Below are 19,417 nucleotides of genomic sequence, written 5' to 3' on the forward strand. Positions count from 1 at the left end.
TACCCTGTAAATCGCAGACGGTTCAGGGTTAACCATGAAATATGGTAAATTACATTTTTGTGTGAAGCTCTCTAAATCTGCTGCTTTTTTCCCCCCTTGACTGTTAAGCAAACAAGAGACAGATATGGAGCCATGAAGAGAGACAGGACAGAGGCTTCTATCTGGACTGCAATAAACTGGCACAATCCTCCAATAACTCTGCAGCACAATGCTTTCACTTATACAGTGAGGGAATATCTTGCATCTCACATTATCGCCATGTTGGGTGTGATGAACTGATGCAGGCAAATGTGTGACAAATGGTTTGCTGGCAGCCACTGGGGTAGCAAATCTCTGCTGCCCCCATATTTGAACAATCTTTGGACTGCAGGCACAGATTCAGTTGGCAAATTAAAAATGCTTTCAAACTCGGACCCTGCCATTTCAATCAGGCAATGAGCCAACTGAAAGTTATCAAAAATAATTTGAAGTGGGCATACACGTGGCGGTGTGTGGTGTGATGCTGTATTTAGAATCTGAGGGGCATCGCTGACCCCAGCACCCTCCCGAATGCAAGTGTCAACAAACACAAAAGGATTTCAACCGCAGGAGAAGAGTGATTATCGTAACGTTAGACAGAAGACTGAATACTTTACAATTACAGGCCCATTTATCAGCTGCTGGGCTACCAGCTAACACTCAATTATACTCACACAAGTGTACAAGAGTGGCCATTATAGCCTGTCACTTTCTCACGATCACGCCGTGTCAATACAGGAGAAGAAGAATGAGCAGCATGTTAGCGGTGAAGCAGCAGCTGAAATGGCAGAATAAAAACAAACCATTGATGTAGTTATCATATTATTAAAGAACGTAGAAAATCTTGAGTTAGCTGACACGCCGACATATCCTCAAAGTTTGAGACTTATTCTACAGAAAGGATGTTGTTTTCCCAGTTGTTTGGTGTAGAGCTTGCTGAAGGTATAATTGAAACATCATCAACACGCCCCCTCAAATGGACATTGCACTGAATTTGTACCAAGAAGCTGGCAGGGTAAAGTCCTGTAAAAATCTGATCCAACTGATTCAGGCATTTGTGTCTTTGGCTCCCTTGGGTAATGTCTAGATAAGGTCAGGGTTACACTACATGTGTGAACACAACTTTCAGCATTCATCCTGCTAACTAATAGTGAAACTTTATCACTCACTCACTATCACTATCTATTTCTCAGCACATTAGGTAATAGCTCACAATTAAAGTTTAAAGTTAAGGCTGCTATCCAATGAAATCTAAGTTCTTCTAACTCCCCACATTTAAATCTTAAGACTGACGATGTGCCACCCTGCCATATTCCCCTCACCCCTGAGGACTTTTGAGCCTTGCTGAGCAGCCGTTTAACCCAGATTAGCCCCATACTGTGATCTCCCGTTAGATATTCAGCTCAGCTACTCTTCTGCTTATCCCCTCTTCCTCCACTTTTTCCCTCCCTTCGGGACCTCTTATCTTGTGGCAGAAACATTTTCACCGTCTCAGAGCTAGCGATATGTGATAGCGCAGGTTGGAGGGAGGGAGGGAGGAAGGAAGGAAGGTAGGGCAGAGACAAGTAAAGGAACATTTATCATTAATAATTTATTGTCAGCTTTCTCTGACCCTTACAAGTAGACACACGGTGTTTTCTGCAGAATTTCATCCTGTGAGTCCCACACTGAGAAGTGTCAAACAAGGATGTGGTGTCACATTGTCTCCAACGAGAATGAAAGGCCGTCCAGGGATTATTTTTTTCATGCTTTCAGCATTAAAGCTCCTGAAATTGGATGAACACCAAAATAAATGACTGTCTTCAAGTACTACATAATGAATGCAAACCTAATTGCTAGTGCAGAAAGTTAAAAACAGAATTTTAAAGGTTAGGGATCCAGCATGTCTAACTTGTTCGGCTCACATTTAGCTGTAAATCAAACTCTTGTTCAACATGTTGACATATTTACTTAAGTGGAAGTCTGGTAATACTGACTGCAATACTAATAAGTAGTTGAGTGGGTCAAATGCATACATTATGCGGTGTGTTCTCTGGGCAGCAAGTTGTGGTTTAAGTCCCGGCTGGAACAACTTTTTGCTGCATGTCATTCTTCAACTCCTCCCTCATTTCCTGCCTGTACTTCACTGTCTCTATCCAATAAAGGCAACAATGTTCAAAAATACAAAGACAAAACATCAAACCCTTCAGTACTGTTTAGATCACATGGCTTAATTGAGGGGATAAGTTTCAAAAAAGTTATGGTGTGAGTTTATCAGGATCAAAATGTAAGGTTGTTTTTTTCTTAATGTACCATTTGCACCAATGCTCAACAAGCTTATACACAGAAAACCATCACAGGAGAGTCAGGGAAACTGATTTCCCAACTGTGAGATGCTTCAATAGACCATGAAACAAAGCCACAACAAAACATTTTTATCTGAATTAGGAGCATGATTGAAAATGTTGTTTGACTAGAAGATTGTCAAGAGGCTGCGAAGACTTGAAAGGGAATGGTCATGTGACAGCTGAAGGCATCGGCAGGAGGGTTTTTTGCAGGCAACAGATTTACAGCATCGCAGTTTATGAATAGTAATTCTGGACAATCACACACTGAAATAGTATTCATACTTAAAAGTTCATGCATTAATTGCATTGTCTTATATGAGAACGTGAGTATGTGAAAACAGATGATTGTGTACAGATTCAAGCCCAGCGGTGTGCCTGGACAAACTTCAGTGACTTTCTTAATGAGATATACAGAGGCCTTAGCCTTTAAGTGCTCTTCAGATTATCCGAAGGTTTTTATTGGAATATCGCTTTCTCTTTTACACACACACACACAGACACACACAGTGATCTACCAGGAAATAGTCTCAGAGCTGAGGAAGTGGACTCTGCCACCTTTTAGCTTTTGCTAATCCCATGAGCTCACAGAGCGGCCCCTCTCTTGTACAGACAAAAGCATGGTGAACTTTGTGCGTGCGCGCGTGCGTGTGTGTGCGTGTGTTAAAGATCACGTGTGTGTCTGAATGATCCTGTTATGAACCTCAGTTGTGCTCCAGTGCTGTGCTGCAAAGCATTCAGCTGGAAACTCTAAAAGTGCCCATATCGCAACTTCAACCTCTAAACATCAGTGTTGGTTTATTTTTATTTTTTTCATTTTCATGTCAAACCTCCCACACTGCTGGTTGCTGTTGTTGTTGTTGTGGTTATTTGGCAGTAACTTCATTTTTAGCTTTTTGTTTTCCACTTTTGACAAACCTGCAGATTTGATTGTGTTATTGTGCTGTCTGTCTATATTGTTATTACATTTTTATGGTGTATTTTCAACATGAAGTGCAGTTTGGTTTTATCCTTTCTGTTCTATTTTTTTTGTTTGGTATTTTTTTATGTCATTTTAAATATTGTATTAGGCCTATCTAATAATTTAGTCTAACAGTCTATCTATACTGTATATCAGGACAAGTTGCTCAAGTGGGGAGTTTTGCAAGTGGGGAAAGTGAGCTTAAATTTGTCGGAAATCACCAAGCTCACGAAAATGTTTCAGCTTCTTCTCAGAAAATTTAAGTAATTAACAAGCTTCATACAAAATAACAAACAGATGAAGTGTGGAGGACCCTCCTCAGTACACTTTATTTTAACCACTATGTGGCATTTATAAACATAAACACTTACCTAGCACGGTACTTGCAAGAAAATATGAAAACATTTTCAATGTTTATATCTTTTTCATATTGATATATGTTTTTTTATATAAGTCCCGATACAAAGTGTCCATAAGTGGTGTAGAAACCGTTTTTAAATGCTTGATAAGACTGTATAATATAGCTGCAATTATATACATCATTATTATATATCAACTAATCCTTTACAGCGTGTTTTGTCACAAACCGTTAATATAAAAGTGGTTTTACTGTGCCTTTACAGATGTCATATCCGAGTGATTGACACATTTGGGACGGAGCCGGCTTACAATCATGAGGAGTATGCTACCCTGCACGGCTACCGAACCAACTGGGGCTACTGGAACCTCAACGCCAGGCAGTACATGACCATGTTTCGTAAGAACACATTTATTTCCTTAACTTTTAATAATGTAACCAAAGGTTTGTTGTACATAATTCATTATGTTGACTTTCACATTCTGTGTTCACCATCTGGTCATGAATTTGTAATTTGTACCTTCAAAACATGAGTACACACACAGACCTGTCACCAGTTGACAGTCACTCCAAATACGACAAAATGACTCCAATTCGATGTTTTCACTTTCTTTGACAGGTCTGGCTGCTTGTTCACATTAATTTGAAGCAATGCGTTTAATGTGACTATATTCAGCAACTGCCAGCTTCTAGCATTCCTTCAAGTCGTGTCTATGCTTTATCTCCTCTGTTTTTCTCTCTGTTATATGCTACACAATATGTCTGATGTGCTTTTCAAAGCCCTCATTGCTGTCTGTCTCCTCGCTTCCTGACTGAAACATTGACAGTTTAACTCTCTTCTGCTCTCACATTCAGCTTTCAGAAGTATCATGCCCATTCGGCTCTTGTTGGCACTCAGTAGCAGGGTCATTATAACGTCAATACATCGCCTGCTGTTGACGCCCATGTTTCACACTGTCCAAAGCTATAATGACTGACTCAACCATCATCAACTGCCTCATGATTGTGATAAAGCAGTAGGAGCGGTCATTTATTTATGTTCTCGAATACAGAAGAATGTACTTTGCAAAAAATGAAAATGAGCTACAACTGTGAGAATACAATTTGGAAAAGTGATTTGACAAAAGTAAATAGCTTTGAATCATGAATGCAGTTGGCTTTGATTGTTTAAAATACCTTAACTCACAGCAAGTACATACAATTTCAGTGAATACAGTAACAGTATGCTCAGTCTTACAAAGCCAAAGGCAGCTGGTTTTGTGATAATCACCATTAATAACAGTTAGAGAGGCGATGATCACACTGACTGAGCCATTGAACTGAGGCACATTAGTATACAGTGCTCTTTTCTTCTTATTCTCTCACTTACAATATAACGTTCCTTCTTTCCCTCTCTTCTTCTTTCCTTTTCGGATTGTTTTCGCTCCACTTACTACTATCCTACATTTCCTTACTACACACACACACGCGCACATTCAGCTCACACGCCAGACAACTCATTCATGGGTTTCGTTTCGGAGGAGCTGAATGAGACGGAGAAGAGGAGCATCCAGCAGAACAAAGTCAACAACATGGCAGTCGTGTACGGGAAAGAGGCCAGCATGTGGAAGGTATAGACGACAATTCACACAGATCCTGCATTTGTACATCAGCTTGCTATGGCAGAGGCTGTTTGTTTTCTAGAATAATAGCAACAACAAACTAAAAAACTGTCTCAGTGAATCTCTGTTATTGTTTATGTTGTGTAGTGTTGCCCATGAGTGTTTCCAATGCAAAAAATAAATGAAATCCTGAAGAAAGGTTTATACATTAAATACACACACAAACATATGGAGAGTGCTGTATGTAGGCAATCATGCAAATGTAAACACTTCTATATAATCGTATGCATGAGCCCTGCGTATTTGCAGGGCTGTATACTATATGTAATGCCTGAATGCACCTGATTACACCTTCATACATACACATAAACAAACAAAAAGACAAATATACAGTACTCTGCTAACTTTTCAGGCACTAAGATTAAAGTAAGGATCCTTTTTATATGTAATGATCGATTGGTTTCATTCAATTTCATACAAAGTACAGAAAACACAAAAAATCCGAGATCAAATCAGTAGTTGGTGTAACCACCTTTTAAAACAGACCCAGTTCTCCAAGGTTTTTTGAGGTTTAAGTTTATTTGTCAAATGCTTATTGTGTCAGGAACAATTGTACAGTGAAATGCTTGTGGTAAGACTTAAGTATAGGTACTTGGCAGGTAGGTTGTTCAAAGCATTTTGGGGAATTTGCCACAGTCCCTCTGTGGATTTATACTGTCTCTGTTTCTTCTATCTCTTCAAGTAATTCCAGACTGACTCTGTGATGATGAGATGAGGACTCTGTGGGGGGCGTTAGATCTTTTGCACGACTCCTTCTTGTCACTGGAGATAGCTCTTCATGACTCTGGCTGCATGTTTGGGATTGGTGTCGGTAGATTCAGATCAGGCGCCTTTTAACATCTAAAAACATTGGCACAGAACTGTATATGGAAAGGTTTTACTACAGACTGTCAGCGTAGATACATGCAGACACTTACCGACACACAATGCTCCCAACCAAAAATTGCAGTAGTGACAGCATTTGAACATCCTGCTGTTTTCACCAGCAGCTTTAAGTGGCTCTATTGTGCACAACCTTACAGTTTTAATTTACAGGCATGTCAGTTTCTTCTCAGCTGTCTGCTTGTTTATCTGCACTATATGGAGGGGCACAGTTGTGCCGCCATTGTTAAAATGATTATAAAGATGTTATTTGCAGTCATTACTGTCTCTATATACAATTCCCTGAATTCCTTTAGTTGTTGCATATGAAAGTACGGTTGTGAGAGGCAATGAAAGTACAATACTCTAATCTACAAAAGCTGGATGAAAAAGGCAGAAAATGCAATGTGTAAATTTTTGTCTCCCCTTTACTTTTTCTTTCATCTATTGTTGCATTGTTGTTTTGCTACAATTTAGTCTGGATTTATTTTCCTCTCTTTGTTTGTTTCTATCCTTCTTTCTTTTGTGGCGAATCATTGCATCTGGCTGGATGCTCATTAGCTTCAGGTAAGAGCCTGTTACTTTCACTAAATGTACCTGTGTCCATGTCACAGCCAATGTAAATCTAAAAAACACAATTAATATATATCAAAAGGGCAAGTACCCGGATGTGACACCTGGCCAGGCGGGCCTTAGTTGCATGTCAGCTTTCTTTCCCATATTTCCTGTCTGTCTAACGATCTAATAAAAGGAAAAAATATCATGAAATATTTTTTTTATAGAAACACAACTCTTGTCGTGGCTGACCCAAAAAGGATTTACGAGACTCTACTTGTCACATATTCATAAGTACACTCAAATAGGACGCAGTGTTCATCAGGGACGGCCATCACCCTGAGAGTTTTGATAGTCATCTTTTTATCTTCTTACTTGTCAGAAAACACTGGTCAGGCAGCCAGGCATTCGAGCGATGTGTTTTTTTGCAACAGAAAATTCAGTCCCTTCTTGTGGGGTTTGGTTACCATAATAAAAAATATCTATTCAAAAGTACTGCAGCACAGAATATGTAGTATTTCCCCCTGTGTGGCAGCCAGTCCTGGATGCTGTCAAAATTGTAGGGAAATTGTTCTATTAGTGAATTTATCAAAGTTTAGATTCCAGCAAACACAACAAATGTTACAAGAAGACAATGTTATGTTCACCACTGAATACACCTAAATCCAGCAAACTTTTCTCTAGTGATATCTGAAGAACAAAAAGACTGTTTTAAGATATGAGGAAATATTTCAACGTAGCAACCAAAAGATTAGTTTGAACAAAATAAAAGTCTGATTTTACATTTTCTTTATAATACTATTCACTAACTACCTTTACTATGCAGCAAAGGAGATAAACTAAGGGGCATGAGGCTGTGCAATCATGCTTTCTTATTTTTATCCTTCCGACATGCAACAGAAATCAACATGTTAATGTCCTGTAAACCTTTTTAAAATCTGCTTTACAAGAAATGAGGTGAGGGACAGAAACCACGAAAGCAGAACATACTTATTACTATTCCTAATCGAATGCATGTTGGGAGAGTTCTTGGACACACACACACACACACACACACACACACACACACACACACAGTGACAGAGAGTTGCAAGTGCAGGTTATGGAATCTGCACTCTTACGCGCCTGTGTTTCTCTTGCTAATTCATTGTCGTTGTCGGCTGCACTTAGTGCTTGAGCTAATCTCCTAATTGGCTGGGAAAATCCTCACAGAGGAAGCTATTGATTCCTACAGCCTCCAATTACGGCTGTGCGGGGGGCCCACACCACAGCAGAGGAATACAGTAAGCTGCTTAACACTGGCCCGCCGGTCAATACCTTGGTCAAGGTTACGCTCCATGCTCATGATTAAGTTTTGGTTGTTAACTGATGCTAGTTGTTTTTTGTTCTGCCGGTTATTGTGCTCAACCTTGACTTTGAAAGCCTGCCCCTGTGGCTTTCTCAGCTCAGGGACGAAATGCTTGCATGCTTTGGGACAACAAGACCAAGTACAATACTTTTATAAAAGAAATACCAACATCATTTCTATAACATTTTTTCTGTTCAGAATTGTTTTGGTAACTACCCATTGATATAATGTATGGATGATATGTAAGGTAACAGATTAAGTAGGGTAAAATATTTAGAGTTGTTTGGTTGTCAGACAGAAGTCAGTTTTATTCATATACATGTTTAAAACATTCACAGTGTACTTTCCCTGTGGCAAAAATTAGTGTAAGTGAAGTGCCCGCTAAAACCATACACAAAGTAGTTGGAATAACCCCACATTTAGACAAAAATGTGTATGTTTATTTAGTCAGACCATTTTTCACACAGAAATTAAAGGCAGCATTTATGTAGCCTGGTGAATATCTGGATCTGGTTTCACACCGTAGGAAATTGTCTGCAGTTAATTTTGAAACTATTGGGGCAGCTTTAACCAATCAGTATCTGTTAAAAACCGATTGACACTCTGCAACTGCTGAGACAACATTTAGAAAAAAAACACTTGACTTCAGCGTCATCACACTTAACCACCATCACTGTTTGCTGTTTGGTCCGCCCTTTAGTTTGGCTGAGCAGAAATTAATATGAGCAACACATTCAGACTATAATCACAGTGAAAACTGAAGCTGTAAGCAATAGTCTGGTAGCTCGAGGATAGCTGTAGTAGTAGCTAGTTGTAGTTGTGAACAACTAAATCAGTGGTTTGGCAATGTTGATGGTGAGTAGGAACTGAGAGAATGGAAGTTTCACCAGGTCAAACTCTGGCTTAAAGAAACCACACTGTGTTGTTGTTGTCCTACTTACTGAAAGATGACTGGGTTGCATATTAAAAGAGGAGAAAAACAGAGAGTATGTTTCCTGTTCTCTTATGGATTCTAGCGTGAATAGAAATGAAAAGGACCTGAAAATGTTCTGACGTGAACGCAAGTTAATTCCATATTAAAAGGGTTTTATAAAAGATATATGCACCTTAAATATAGTCTTAGATGTTGCGATACGCCCATATGATACACAAAGCTGACAAATACATACTCAGACACTCAAAGCTGAGAGAGAATACAGACTCGGTACAATGTGCTTTTACCTAAATTCTTTAATCATATTCTTCTTTGTACTGTTCTTTTTCTAACGTACTATTTCTCCATACACCCTCCTGTATTCGCTCCTCACCCTCTATCTGACCAAACCATCTTTGTCCGCTCTTTCAGCAGGGTAAGGAGGGTTTCCTGCAGATTCTCCACAGGTACATGGAAGTTCATGGTACAGTCTACTATGAGACCCAGAGACCTCCAGAGGTGCCAGCCTTTGTGAAAAACCACGGCCTGCTGCCTCAGCATGAGCTGCAGCAACTGTTGCGTAAGGCCAAGGCAAGAGACTAAAGAAAATATTGTATTTTCTGCACACATCTGATGAATTGTCCCCACAGCTGTCATTCAGAGTGAACACAGATTCTTGATGTGCAGCTGGAAGTCTGTCTTTCTTATGAGATTACAAGAGCTGCTTTTTAAATTAATACAGAGACTGATTTTAACATACAGGCACACCACATGACTGTACCTCGTCTAAAATCACGCTGATGTTAATCACCACATTACAAAATAACATTTTCTGATTATTTTTTTTTAGCTCTTCATTGGTTTTGGTTTCCCCTACGAAGGCCCAGCCCCTCTTGAAGCCATAGCAAATGGTTGCATTTTCCTCCAGCCCAAGTTCCACCCACCCCACAGCTCACTAAATCACGAGTTTTTCAGAGGCAAGCCCACATCTAGAGAGGTAAGTTCATTATTTTTATTTATTCCCCAAGTCAGTCAGTAATAGAATATTTTGGCTGAGCTGACAAATAACTTAAGTCATCAGCAGATCCTTTAAAGGTACTGGCTCAAACATTCGAGGCATTGTTACCACTTTAAAGAGGCGGGAAGATGGTGGTCATACGGTTGTAACTATTGTTATGTTTAAACATGAAGAATGATCATTGACAGACTTGACTTTGTTATCACTGACAGCATCCTCATCATTGTGCAGAGAAGTTGAGCCTCAAAAAATTATCTAACTCTCTGCAAGTTATTTATATATTATTAGTCTTGAGAGCTCTTTCTGAATGCCCTATCTGTGTTTTCTGTAGGTGTTCTCCCAGCATCCGTATGCAGAGCAGTACATCGGCAGACCTCACGTCATGACTGTGGACTATAACAACTCCCTGGAGTTTGACTCCGCTATCAGGGAAATAATGAGGACTAAGGTACTCACACACACTCACGGGGATGAAAGATGGGACTTTAAGTACAAAAAAAGCATATCAGGGGAATGAACATACAACAGAGAAAACAGAAATATGGAGAGTAAGTTCAAGGCCTTACATCGACTAAAACTTGTAGATGAAAGAAGAAAGCTCTGTTCTCATTAAAGTAGAAGACAAATGTGCCAAGCAGGCAGATTTTGCCCTCTAACCTTTTCTATATCAATCTACATTGATCAATCTAGAGTGTGTGCTTAAGTTAAAATGTTATCTTTAAGCATCAACTTCATTAAATTGGCACAATGACAGGGATGAAGCAGTGGATCACGACTGTGCTTACAGCCTTACATATCTAAAGAAAGCATCTTCTCAGCCGGTATGTCAGTGAAATATGAACAGTACCTGTTTGTCTAAAATGTATTCAGTCTGTATTCCTTAACTTACTTTTCAATCTGACAAAGAGATATAGTTACATTTTAGTTATTGCATTGTGTTGCACTAAAATGTCATCACATCATCACATCATAGTCAAATATAGCTTTACCATAGTACCAATGGTAGTGTTTATGAAGATTTGAGATTTTTGTGTGTGTGTGTGTGTGTGTGTGTGTGTGTGTGTGTGTGCGTGTGCGTGCGTGGCTGTTTTCATCTCATCGTCTTGTCTGTGTTGTCAGACTAGTTACAGTTCAGTAACAGTGGTTGACTGCGCTGTCTCCATCTGCACTGACAGACCAGTGGGAAAGAGCTGATGGACCACTTCACCCTTCACTGGAGGCACAATGCCCCAGCACACACACACACACACACACACACACACACACACAAACAGTCAGATAATATTCTTGTGCTTGCTCTTATCTGAGCACACACACCAACACATTGACAGTGCGCAGATCAGGCACATCAGCACACAGAGCCTTACCTGCACATTACAGCCATTAACTTAAAGACACATACTAACACACACACACACACACACACACACACTATGTCTGTGGCAGAGGCTCATGCTCAGTCATGCAGGACAAAGCAATCTCTGGCTGGCTGACAAGTCCTCATGTTGCAATAAATCCTTTCTTTCTTTCTTTCTCTCTCTCTCTCTCTCTCTCTCTCTCTCTCTCTCTCTCTCTCTCTCTCTCTCTCCCTCTCTCGCTCTCTCTTTCTTTCTGTCACTCAAACATTTCTTATATCCGACGATCCTTCCTACACTTCTTTTTTTATGTTTTCAAAAAATAAGTACTGCATGATTCTGCCGAGTGCAGATGAACTGTACAGAAAGTAGGAGAGATTTACTATACAGCTATAGAGCACCTGTTTTGTGAATTAAAAACACTTGCTGTCCCCCTGATGCTTGTTTCACCAAAGCTTCTTCTGGGGATTTATAATTTACCTCGTCTGTAATTTCTGACACAAATCAGACCCACAGCTTTGGAAGAACCTCCACACCTTTGCACTGTTCATTTATCCACCGCAGCACAGAACCCGGCCCTCTCAAACTGGCTGGAAAAATTCAAAAATCTGAGCCTGAACTAAGACCATCAGGGACCGAATTGAGAATTACAAACTCGAGTGTTCAGACGTTTACAAACATGAAATACGTCACAAATTTCAAGTAGAAACAAAAGCAGTCTGTGCATGTATGTGATAACCTTACCTCAGTTTTGATAACATCCTGTTGGAGACCAGATTGTTTTTTATTAAAAATTGACAGCAATTGGTGAAGATTTCTCTTTTAAAATCTACAAGTCGAGTCCACCACAACATTTGCACGACTCCCACAGATATGCATATCCAATACACCCTTTTAATCATGAAGGTCATTCTTTCACTACAACACCTGCACACAACGCTAACCTTAAAAAGTATGCTGCTGCTTGCTGCCACTGCTGCTGACAGCATTTCAAAAGCCCCACTCAAGACCACACTTGTAAATGAGAATGTGCTCCAAGTCACCTTCCATGGTTGAGTAAAGCTAAACGAGAAAAGTGATCGAAGCCTTTTGCACGTAGGCTGTTTTTGCAGGAAGCTGGCGTGTCCTTCCCTTCTGTTCAAATGTTTATTTTCTGCTCCAGTTTATAAAGTAGATTAGCATAAGGCTTTGATCAGATTTGCACTATGTAACTTTTTGAATTACATCATCCCTGCATACTTGCTTCTCACTGGTTTTCACTTGAAATGGGCCAAGTCTGATTTCACACATGGTTGAACATTAGACTGCTTTGATTTCAGATTGAAAATGCAATTTAGTGAGTCATGTATCATTTCCAAAGGCAGGTCTTTTACATTATGACATAAAGACAAGCCACTTCGATCTCTCTGAATTCTGCTCTTTGCTGGTAAAAGTGTAGAAAAACATTTCCATTTGTTTTAGTCTTTTAAATCAGTCACTCGGCTTGAACTAAAATCTTTGTACAGTGTGGCTGACTTTGGATCTCAGCAATGTCAAGCAGTTCATCAAATCAACTAATTCAATTTTCATTAATCTTAGCATTACAGTCCCAGTCATTTTGTATTCATCCAGTTTTGTGTCAGACAGTGTTAGCGTGTATTGAACATGTTTGTATTAGCGAAAAACGCAAAAGATATATGGTGTTCCCAGCTCATCTCTAATTAGGCCAATCAAAAGAGTGCTTTAGTTATAAAAACGGCACATCACAGCAGGGGATGATCTATTGGTATGCAAATAAAGCCTAATGAGTTTCCAAACGGTGACATGCTGTGATTAGGCCTTGCAAAACCCTGACAATAGAAACATTCATCTGCCGAAATTGACGAGGGGAAGCAACAATTTATTGCAATTAATATGAACAATGAAGCAAAAGGAGAAAAAAGTACACTTTAATGTGAGCAAATGTGTCATTAATAATGGGTTGGGGACTGTGCTTGTGTGTGATTTTCAGGCTGAGCCATATCTGCCTTATGAGTATACCTGTGAGGGGATGCTGGAGAGAGTTCATGCTTACATACAGCATCAGGTGAGTCCATTTTTCTACAGATATACACAGAGTACTGGACAAAACACACACATGCAAAGATCCTCTGTTTTAGTCACTTGTCCTCCCGTACTCTCGTACATTCACTCTTTTCAGAAGCTCTCACACTCCCTGCTCGGCTCAATATTTCACGACTGAACATTGTGTATCTCAGCTTGTGTGTGAATCAATGTCTCTGTACGCCATGTATGTGGACTTGTGGTTAATCGACATGCTAACTCTCATTACGGGCTAGATATCTGCCCTCCGGCGCAAAAGCAGAAGGTCGTCTGAAACTAATGGGCAGGAAAGAGTAAAGAGAAAGAGCAGAAGTGTGGGCATGATGTTGATAGACGATTGGGGTGAAAGAACATATTGTTTTTGGTTTTTTCAAATAAACCCACACTAGATGTCAGAAAAGCTTTTGTTCTTTCCTGTCTGTCGCTGCTTTGGACACTTTCAAAGCATGTGGCATATACTGTTAAAAGACAAAAAGTATTCAAATTAGATTTAACATGGTAACCAGTTCATACAGTTGGTCAACATTAGTGCTTTCTCTAGTGTTTTTATTTCCTTTATACTACAGTATAAAAGGAACATATTTATCACAAGCAGCTGGCTAAATTAGCACCTTTTATTTGCCTTGTATTTGATTGAATGGTTTTACATGTTACATGATAATATACTGTTTTAAACTGTATTCCTCTTTAAGGCGTATATGTGAAATTCAGTTAAATACTAGGAATTATTTTACTGTTTTACAAGGATTCTGAATGAATAAACTTTGTCTCTATTTGCTATGTATTGTGTGTCCTACAGAGATAAAGGTAAATAGTTAAATTGTTTGTGTCAGCCATGCCACCCATTTAAGCTGCAAAAAGGGCAGCTGCGCTCTCGTGAACTTGCCCAGCTACTCGCAATTTACATGTTGGCATATGGAGGTTGAGCTTTTTTTAATTTGCCACCATGAATCTTTCCATGTCACCATGGTAACCGCAGAAATTAAACCAAAGAAAACAGTGCAGAAGACACTATTAGTGTTATTTGCATTATCCTGAGTTATGCAAAGCTTACACCTCCTCATGAGCAGTGAACAAACATCAGTCATCAAACATGGTCCTGGAGTAACATCAGAGAAACTGCAGATCATCCAGTCTGGGTTAAATTTTTACAATAAACAGGGTTTTTTGGGGTTTTTTTTTTAAATCACTGCAGTTGTATTGATATAGTGTCAAATCACAATACAAGTAATCTCAGGGGACTTTACATAGTACCAGTCCTTACAACTGAACCTTAGCAACATTATAGCGTGAAACCCAACAATTCAACAATTCCCACATGATCAAAAACTGGAAATAAAAATCTCCAACAGAACCCGGTTCAGAGGTGAGCAGCCGCCTGCCTCGATCATTTGGGCTGAGGGGAGAGCAGAGAGAGAAAAGAACAGAATGAGAGAAAATAGTACAGCATAAAGATACAACACAACCAACACAATACAATACAACAAACATTAAAATACAGAATAAAAATTGAAATAATATCAGTTAGCTTCACCTGCTATTTTATTATTATTTCCTTCATTTTAAGCAACAACCTGCTATGTTAGATCAAATTATTGCACATCTAGACAAAGCGTTCAGGCCACTTTTCTCAGTTATGCATCTCAAACACAACTGATGAAACAAATACACAATTTTCATTTAAAAAATATGCAATTTCACATAATTCCAGATCATTAGTATTCCCAGTTCAGTGTAAAACGTTTACAAAATTTTGAAAAGCTTAGGCAGGTAATATACGAACAGGGAAACCCTGCAAGTTGCTTGACAGCTCAAGTTTTAAACCACAGCTATACGTCTTTGTGCTGCGCGTACGCAAACACGGTGGTCAGACTTTTTTGCTTTGTTCATACTGTGATGTTTTTTTTTTTTTTTTATAACACCCTTCTCTGCATCGGTCTAAAATATTAACATGTATATTCTGGGAAGAGTCTATTCACTTACATTTAACACACTTAAATACATTGATTGTGTGTTGCGCTTGACAAACGAATGTACTGAGCTGCCTTCAGGCACAATATTGAATGACCTACACACTGTGCCTGAAGGCATCTGGTGTAAACACAAATGGAGAACTGAGGCTGCTGCTCCTGCTCTGCTAACCAGTTTCTCATCCTATGCTACCTGTATAGACAGTTTTAGAGAACAGTTAGTTGGTAACAGTGATCTGTAGAATATGATAGAGGCTGTTACAATACTGGATATAGCCAATAATTGTGGTAGTGGAGTAGCCATTTAATGGCATGCAGTAGACTTCTCTCTGTCAGAAATGTACTGAGCTGTATCTTTCCTGCAAAGATGGTAAATGACACATTGATAGGTATTCTTTTAATAGTCCACTGTAACACAATAATATGACGGCGCAAACTAATTCTATGATATCTTTCACCTGCAGGACTTCTGTGCCCCAGAGTCTCCCTTCATCCCAGCCAACCTGTCCAGACAGGGGTCTGCTGGGGGCAGCAAGATGATTGGACCTCTGTTCGTGCCCCTGCCCAACTCCACCGCGCTTGGCTGGGCATCCAATGTGACAGCTCCCACTGCCTGGCCTCCTCTCAGCTCCCTCAGGCTGCTTGTATCTCAAGAGGGCCAGTCTTGTGTGGATGCCTGTCAGTCAGCTAGTTTCATCTGTGAACCTGCTCACTTCCGTTTCATCAACAACAAGGAGGCTCTGCGCGGGTAGGTCAGCTTAAAGTAATATAACAAAGCTGCCTACCAACTAACTGTCTGCCAACCATATTTTAATTAAGTGGGTAGTCTCAACATCGTACCTTCCTTATCAAGGTACTCCACTTCTACAACTTACCAACAGACTTTTCATCACATATCATCAGCTTTACTTGAAAAAGACATCTGTCACCAACAAAGAATATGGAATTAAAAGACTCTTTGTTGTGATAACATCAAACTTATCTTATCTTTTATTAACTTAAAGTAAATGTTGGCAAAAGTTACGATTGCAAAGGGTGAAGCCACTAAATTTAATATGTTCTAATGTAAAACTCATCTCCACATATTTTAAACAATTCCACTTGTTTATCCTGGATTGACTATGAGTGCAGGTGAAGCTGACTGAACAGGTATTTATTTATTTTGCTGTACCAGCTCCTGGCTGTTGAACCAATTCAGTTTTAGATGTCTCCTTTTTTCTTGAGCTCAAAGCCTGAAAGCCTGCTGGTGTTTGAGTCTCCTCCAAACACCTTCCTCCTGACTGCTTTCAGCTTTTAACTCTTACTCTCTGCTCTTACTTCACCCTCCAAGTATCTTTTGTGTTTTACTTTTTTCCTGTCTTGGTTTACAGTGCCGCTCTCCTTTCTTTCAGTTCTGTAACTCCTCCTTGTAGCTGAGGTCTGTTATCAAGTTGTATTTTTCATACTCGCCTCACAGTTTTTCCAATTTCATCGTCTCTTCTCAACTTTCTCCAGTACGTTCGTTCTCTTTCTTTTTTTTTTGGCATCTGATGATGTATTTATTTTGAGGTTATGCAAACTCCACTTTTCTTGTTCTTGTGTAAAATAAAAATGAAAAAGCGTTTATTACTTGTATTTTGTGATGAAACGCTGAACTTTTTTCAGTGCAAATTTAAACCTCTGCTACTCTGTTTCACCCAACAGGTTGGAGGTGCAGTGCGAGGTGGTGGACTCAGAGATCAACCACATCCTCCCTGCCTTCTCTGTGGTGCGACGGGAGTGCGGCCTTCAGCAGGAACCCTTACTCTTCAGCTGTGCAGGACACTCTCCTAAATACAGGCGTCTTTGCCCCTGCAGGGACTTCCGCCACGGGCAGGTGGCGCTGTGCATAGACTGCCTATAATGACGGGACACAAGAAGGAGAAACAGAGGAAATAGATACAGGTTGGTGGAGGGGGGGACAGGACACTGGAAGGCAGCCACAGCTCAGAACAAGTGTAGAGCTTTGGCGTTGAGAGGCAACCTCTCTCTAAAACAGTAAATGGAAGATGATGAGGATTTGAAGATCTTAAGATGGAATAGTTGCTGGGTTGTAAGTGAGAATTTTGAATGACCGTAGTTGGTGTAACAAATGTGCAACAGGCTGGAGACACAGAGCAGTAAGACTTCCTGGAACAGTGTTCTCATCGTTTCAGACATAGCGTACAACTGGGAGGTGCAGTATATTCCACCGAACGGCAAAGACCTCTTAAAAAGGCAACAAACTCTCACTGTAACTCTCCGACTGCAGGCTATTAGTTTCTACAATATCCCGTCGGTGATATCGTACCCAACATTTCATTTCTGGAACTGCATCTCGCGAAAAATAAGGAGTTACCGTTGCAAAATATGCACTTAAAGATGTGTGATTGCAGAGGAAACTGATTATTGGGACTAGACTGTCATTCCATGACAGAGTCTTCAAATATCTTGCCTTCAAGAAGGCTACCTCGGGTCAATATCCAATCTCCACATTGCGCTTGGACAAAGGATGATGGACAACCAGGTTATCTCCCGAGCTTTTTCTCCCCTCCTCCAGTGATGGACAGAGTCATTTGTCAGACTAAACCCCCAAGTCTGTGGCAACATCCGTCAATGCAATCATCCCTGGACAGAAACCGAAAAGAGGTGAGGAGGGGACAAAGATAAAGGGCACAAGATTATTTTTCAATAAATAAGCCTTTAGAGCTCTCAACTGGATTTTTAAAGAGTCCTCTGGGCCTTTGTGATGGAAAAATCATAAAATAAAAAAATCTGAATGTATCAAAGTGTTGAGGTGGGTTTTATATTGCGTCTGGTCTTCACTCGGTTCCTTCCTATCTGTAGAGGGTGGAGGGTTGCTCCCACTCCCATCTGTTAAAATCCTCCCACCTTTCACATTCACCCAGATTTCCCATCAATCCATCCACCTCTAGAGAGAGACATGTGATCTTTTTCACACGGAGCTGACAGCTAGCACAGTTTGAAGGTTTCTGTAAGAAGTGAGGAAGAAAGTGACGGAGGGAAGGAAGAAATCACATTTAGGAGTTTCAGTTTGCTACATTATTTTGAGCATTACAAAAAATGTTACTCTTTAAATATATCTATATTACTAAATCTAATCACTCTACACATTATTGTGTTGGTCTATTGGTTTGAAAAAAGTTATAATCTTTCACATTTTAGTCCAGGTTGATAACAGCACTTTTTTTTTTTTAATATACAGGTGTAAGCATTCTGAGAGCAGCAAACGCAATCGCTCAGCAGCTATTCTGACAGAAATACAAGAACAATGGTATCTACTTACAACTGTATCTATTTACCCCATAGTTAGACCAAAAGTCTGGCTATGGGGTAAAGTCAGTAATTGACCTCTTTTTCATCGTGCCATTAGCAAATGCGACCTGACGCTTCATGCTGCACACGGCACCGGTGTTTTTCCCAGCAGCAGCAGGGATCAGTAAAGCTGGTTACCTTGCTGAGGAGTTGAAGGTGTGCAGACTGTCGCCTGGAGCAGCTCATCTAACAGCTCACAGGTGCTTCTATTTTGTTCCATGACTCTCTGTAATATTTAAAACTGATCTGTCTTCAGAAACTGCAGAAAAGTTTCTGGTTTTGTTGACGCTGTTAGCGCTGTCCTACATGACAAATATAGTGCCAAGTGCCAAGAAAAAGTATGTAAAACTTTTGGAATTACCTGGTTTTCTGCATAAATGGGTCATAAAATGTGATCTGATCTTCATTTAATTCACGTGATCACAAACTCAGTGTGCCTCGGCTAATTATACACGAACATTTATCATCTTTTGTGCCCTTACTGAACATTCACGATGCTGGTTGAGAAAATAAGTGAACCCTTAGATCTAATAACCAGTTGAACTTCTCAGATTTGCACAACATTCAGGAAGACTTTCAGACTAAGTTTTCTTTATAGAAGTACCTCACCTCAACCATATATCTGAAGTGAGCATTTCTTTTCAGGTCATTCCACAGCAT

At 39.9% G+C, this 19,417-nt stretch overlaps 1 protein-coding gene across 1 annotated transcript in view; it reads left to right on the plus strand.

The window, feature by feature from the left end:
* Window positions 1-18,210, plus strand: part of LOC138209189 (alpha-1,6-mannosylglycoprotein 6-beta-N-acetylglucosaminyltransferase B-like) — a 106,162-nt gene extending 87,952 nt beyond the window's left edge. The window contains exons 10-17 of the mRNA XM_069167592.1: window positions 3,927-4,060; window positions 5,141-5,271; window positions 9,432-9,590; window positions 9,850-9,996; window positions 10,349-10,465; window positions 13,363-13,437; window positions 15,889-16,172; window positions 17,108-18,210. Coding sequence (XP_069023693.1) covers window positions 3,927-4,060; window positions 5,141-5,271; window positions 9,432-9,590; window positions 9,850-9,996; window positions 10,349-10,465; window positions 13,363-13,437; window positions 15,889-16,172; window positions 17,108-17,306 — 1,246 coding nt within the window. The 3' untranslated portion in view covers window positions 17,307-18,210. The remainder of the gene's footprint in view (window positions 1-3,926; window positions 4,061-5,140; window positions 5,272-9,431; window positions 9,591-9,849; window positions 9,997-10,348; window positions 10,466-13,362; window positions 13,438-15,888; window positions 16,173-17,107) is intronic.
* Window positions 18,211-19,417: the final 1,207 nt, after the last annotated feature.

This window comes from Embiotoca jacksoni, unplaced genomic scaffold (genome assembly GCF_022577435.1).
Source record: "Embiotoca jacksoni isolate LCO1_2020_lvr unplaced genomic scaffold, fEmbJac1.0.p SCAF_4, whole genome shotgun sequence".
NCBI classification, from domain to species: domain Eukaryota; kingdom Metazoa; phylum Chordata; class Actinopteri; family Embiotocidae; genus Embiotoca; species Embiotoca jacksoni.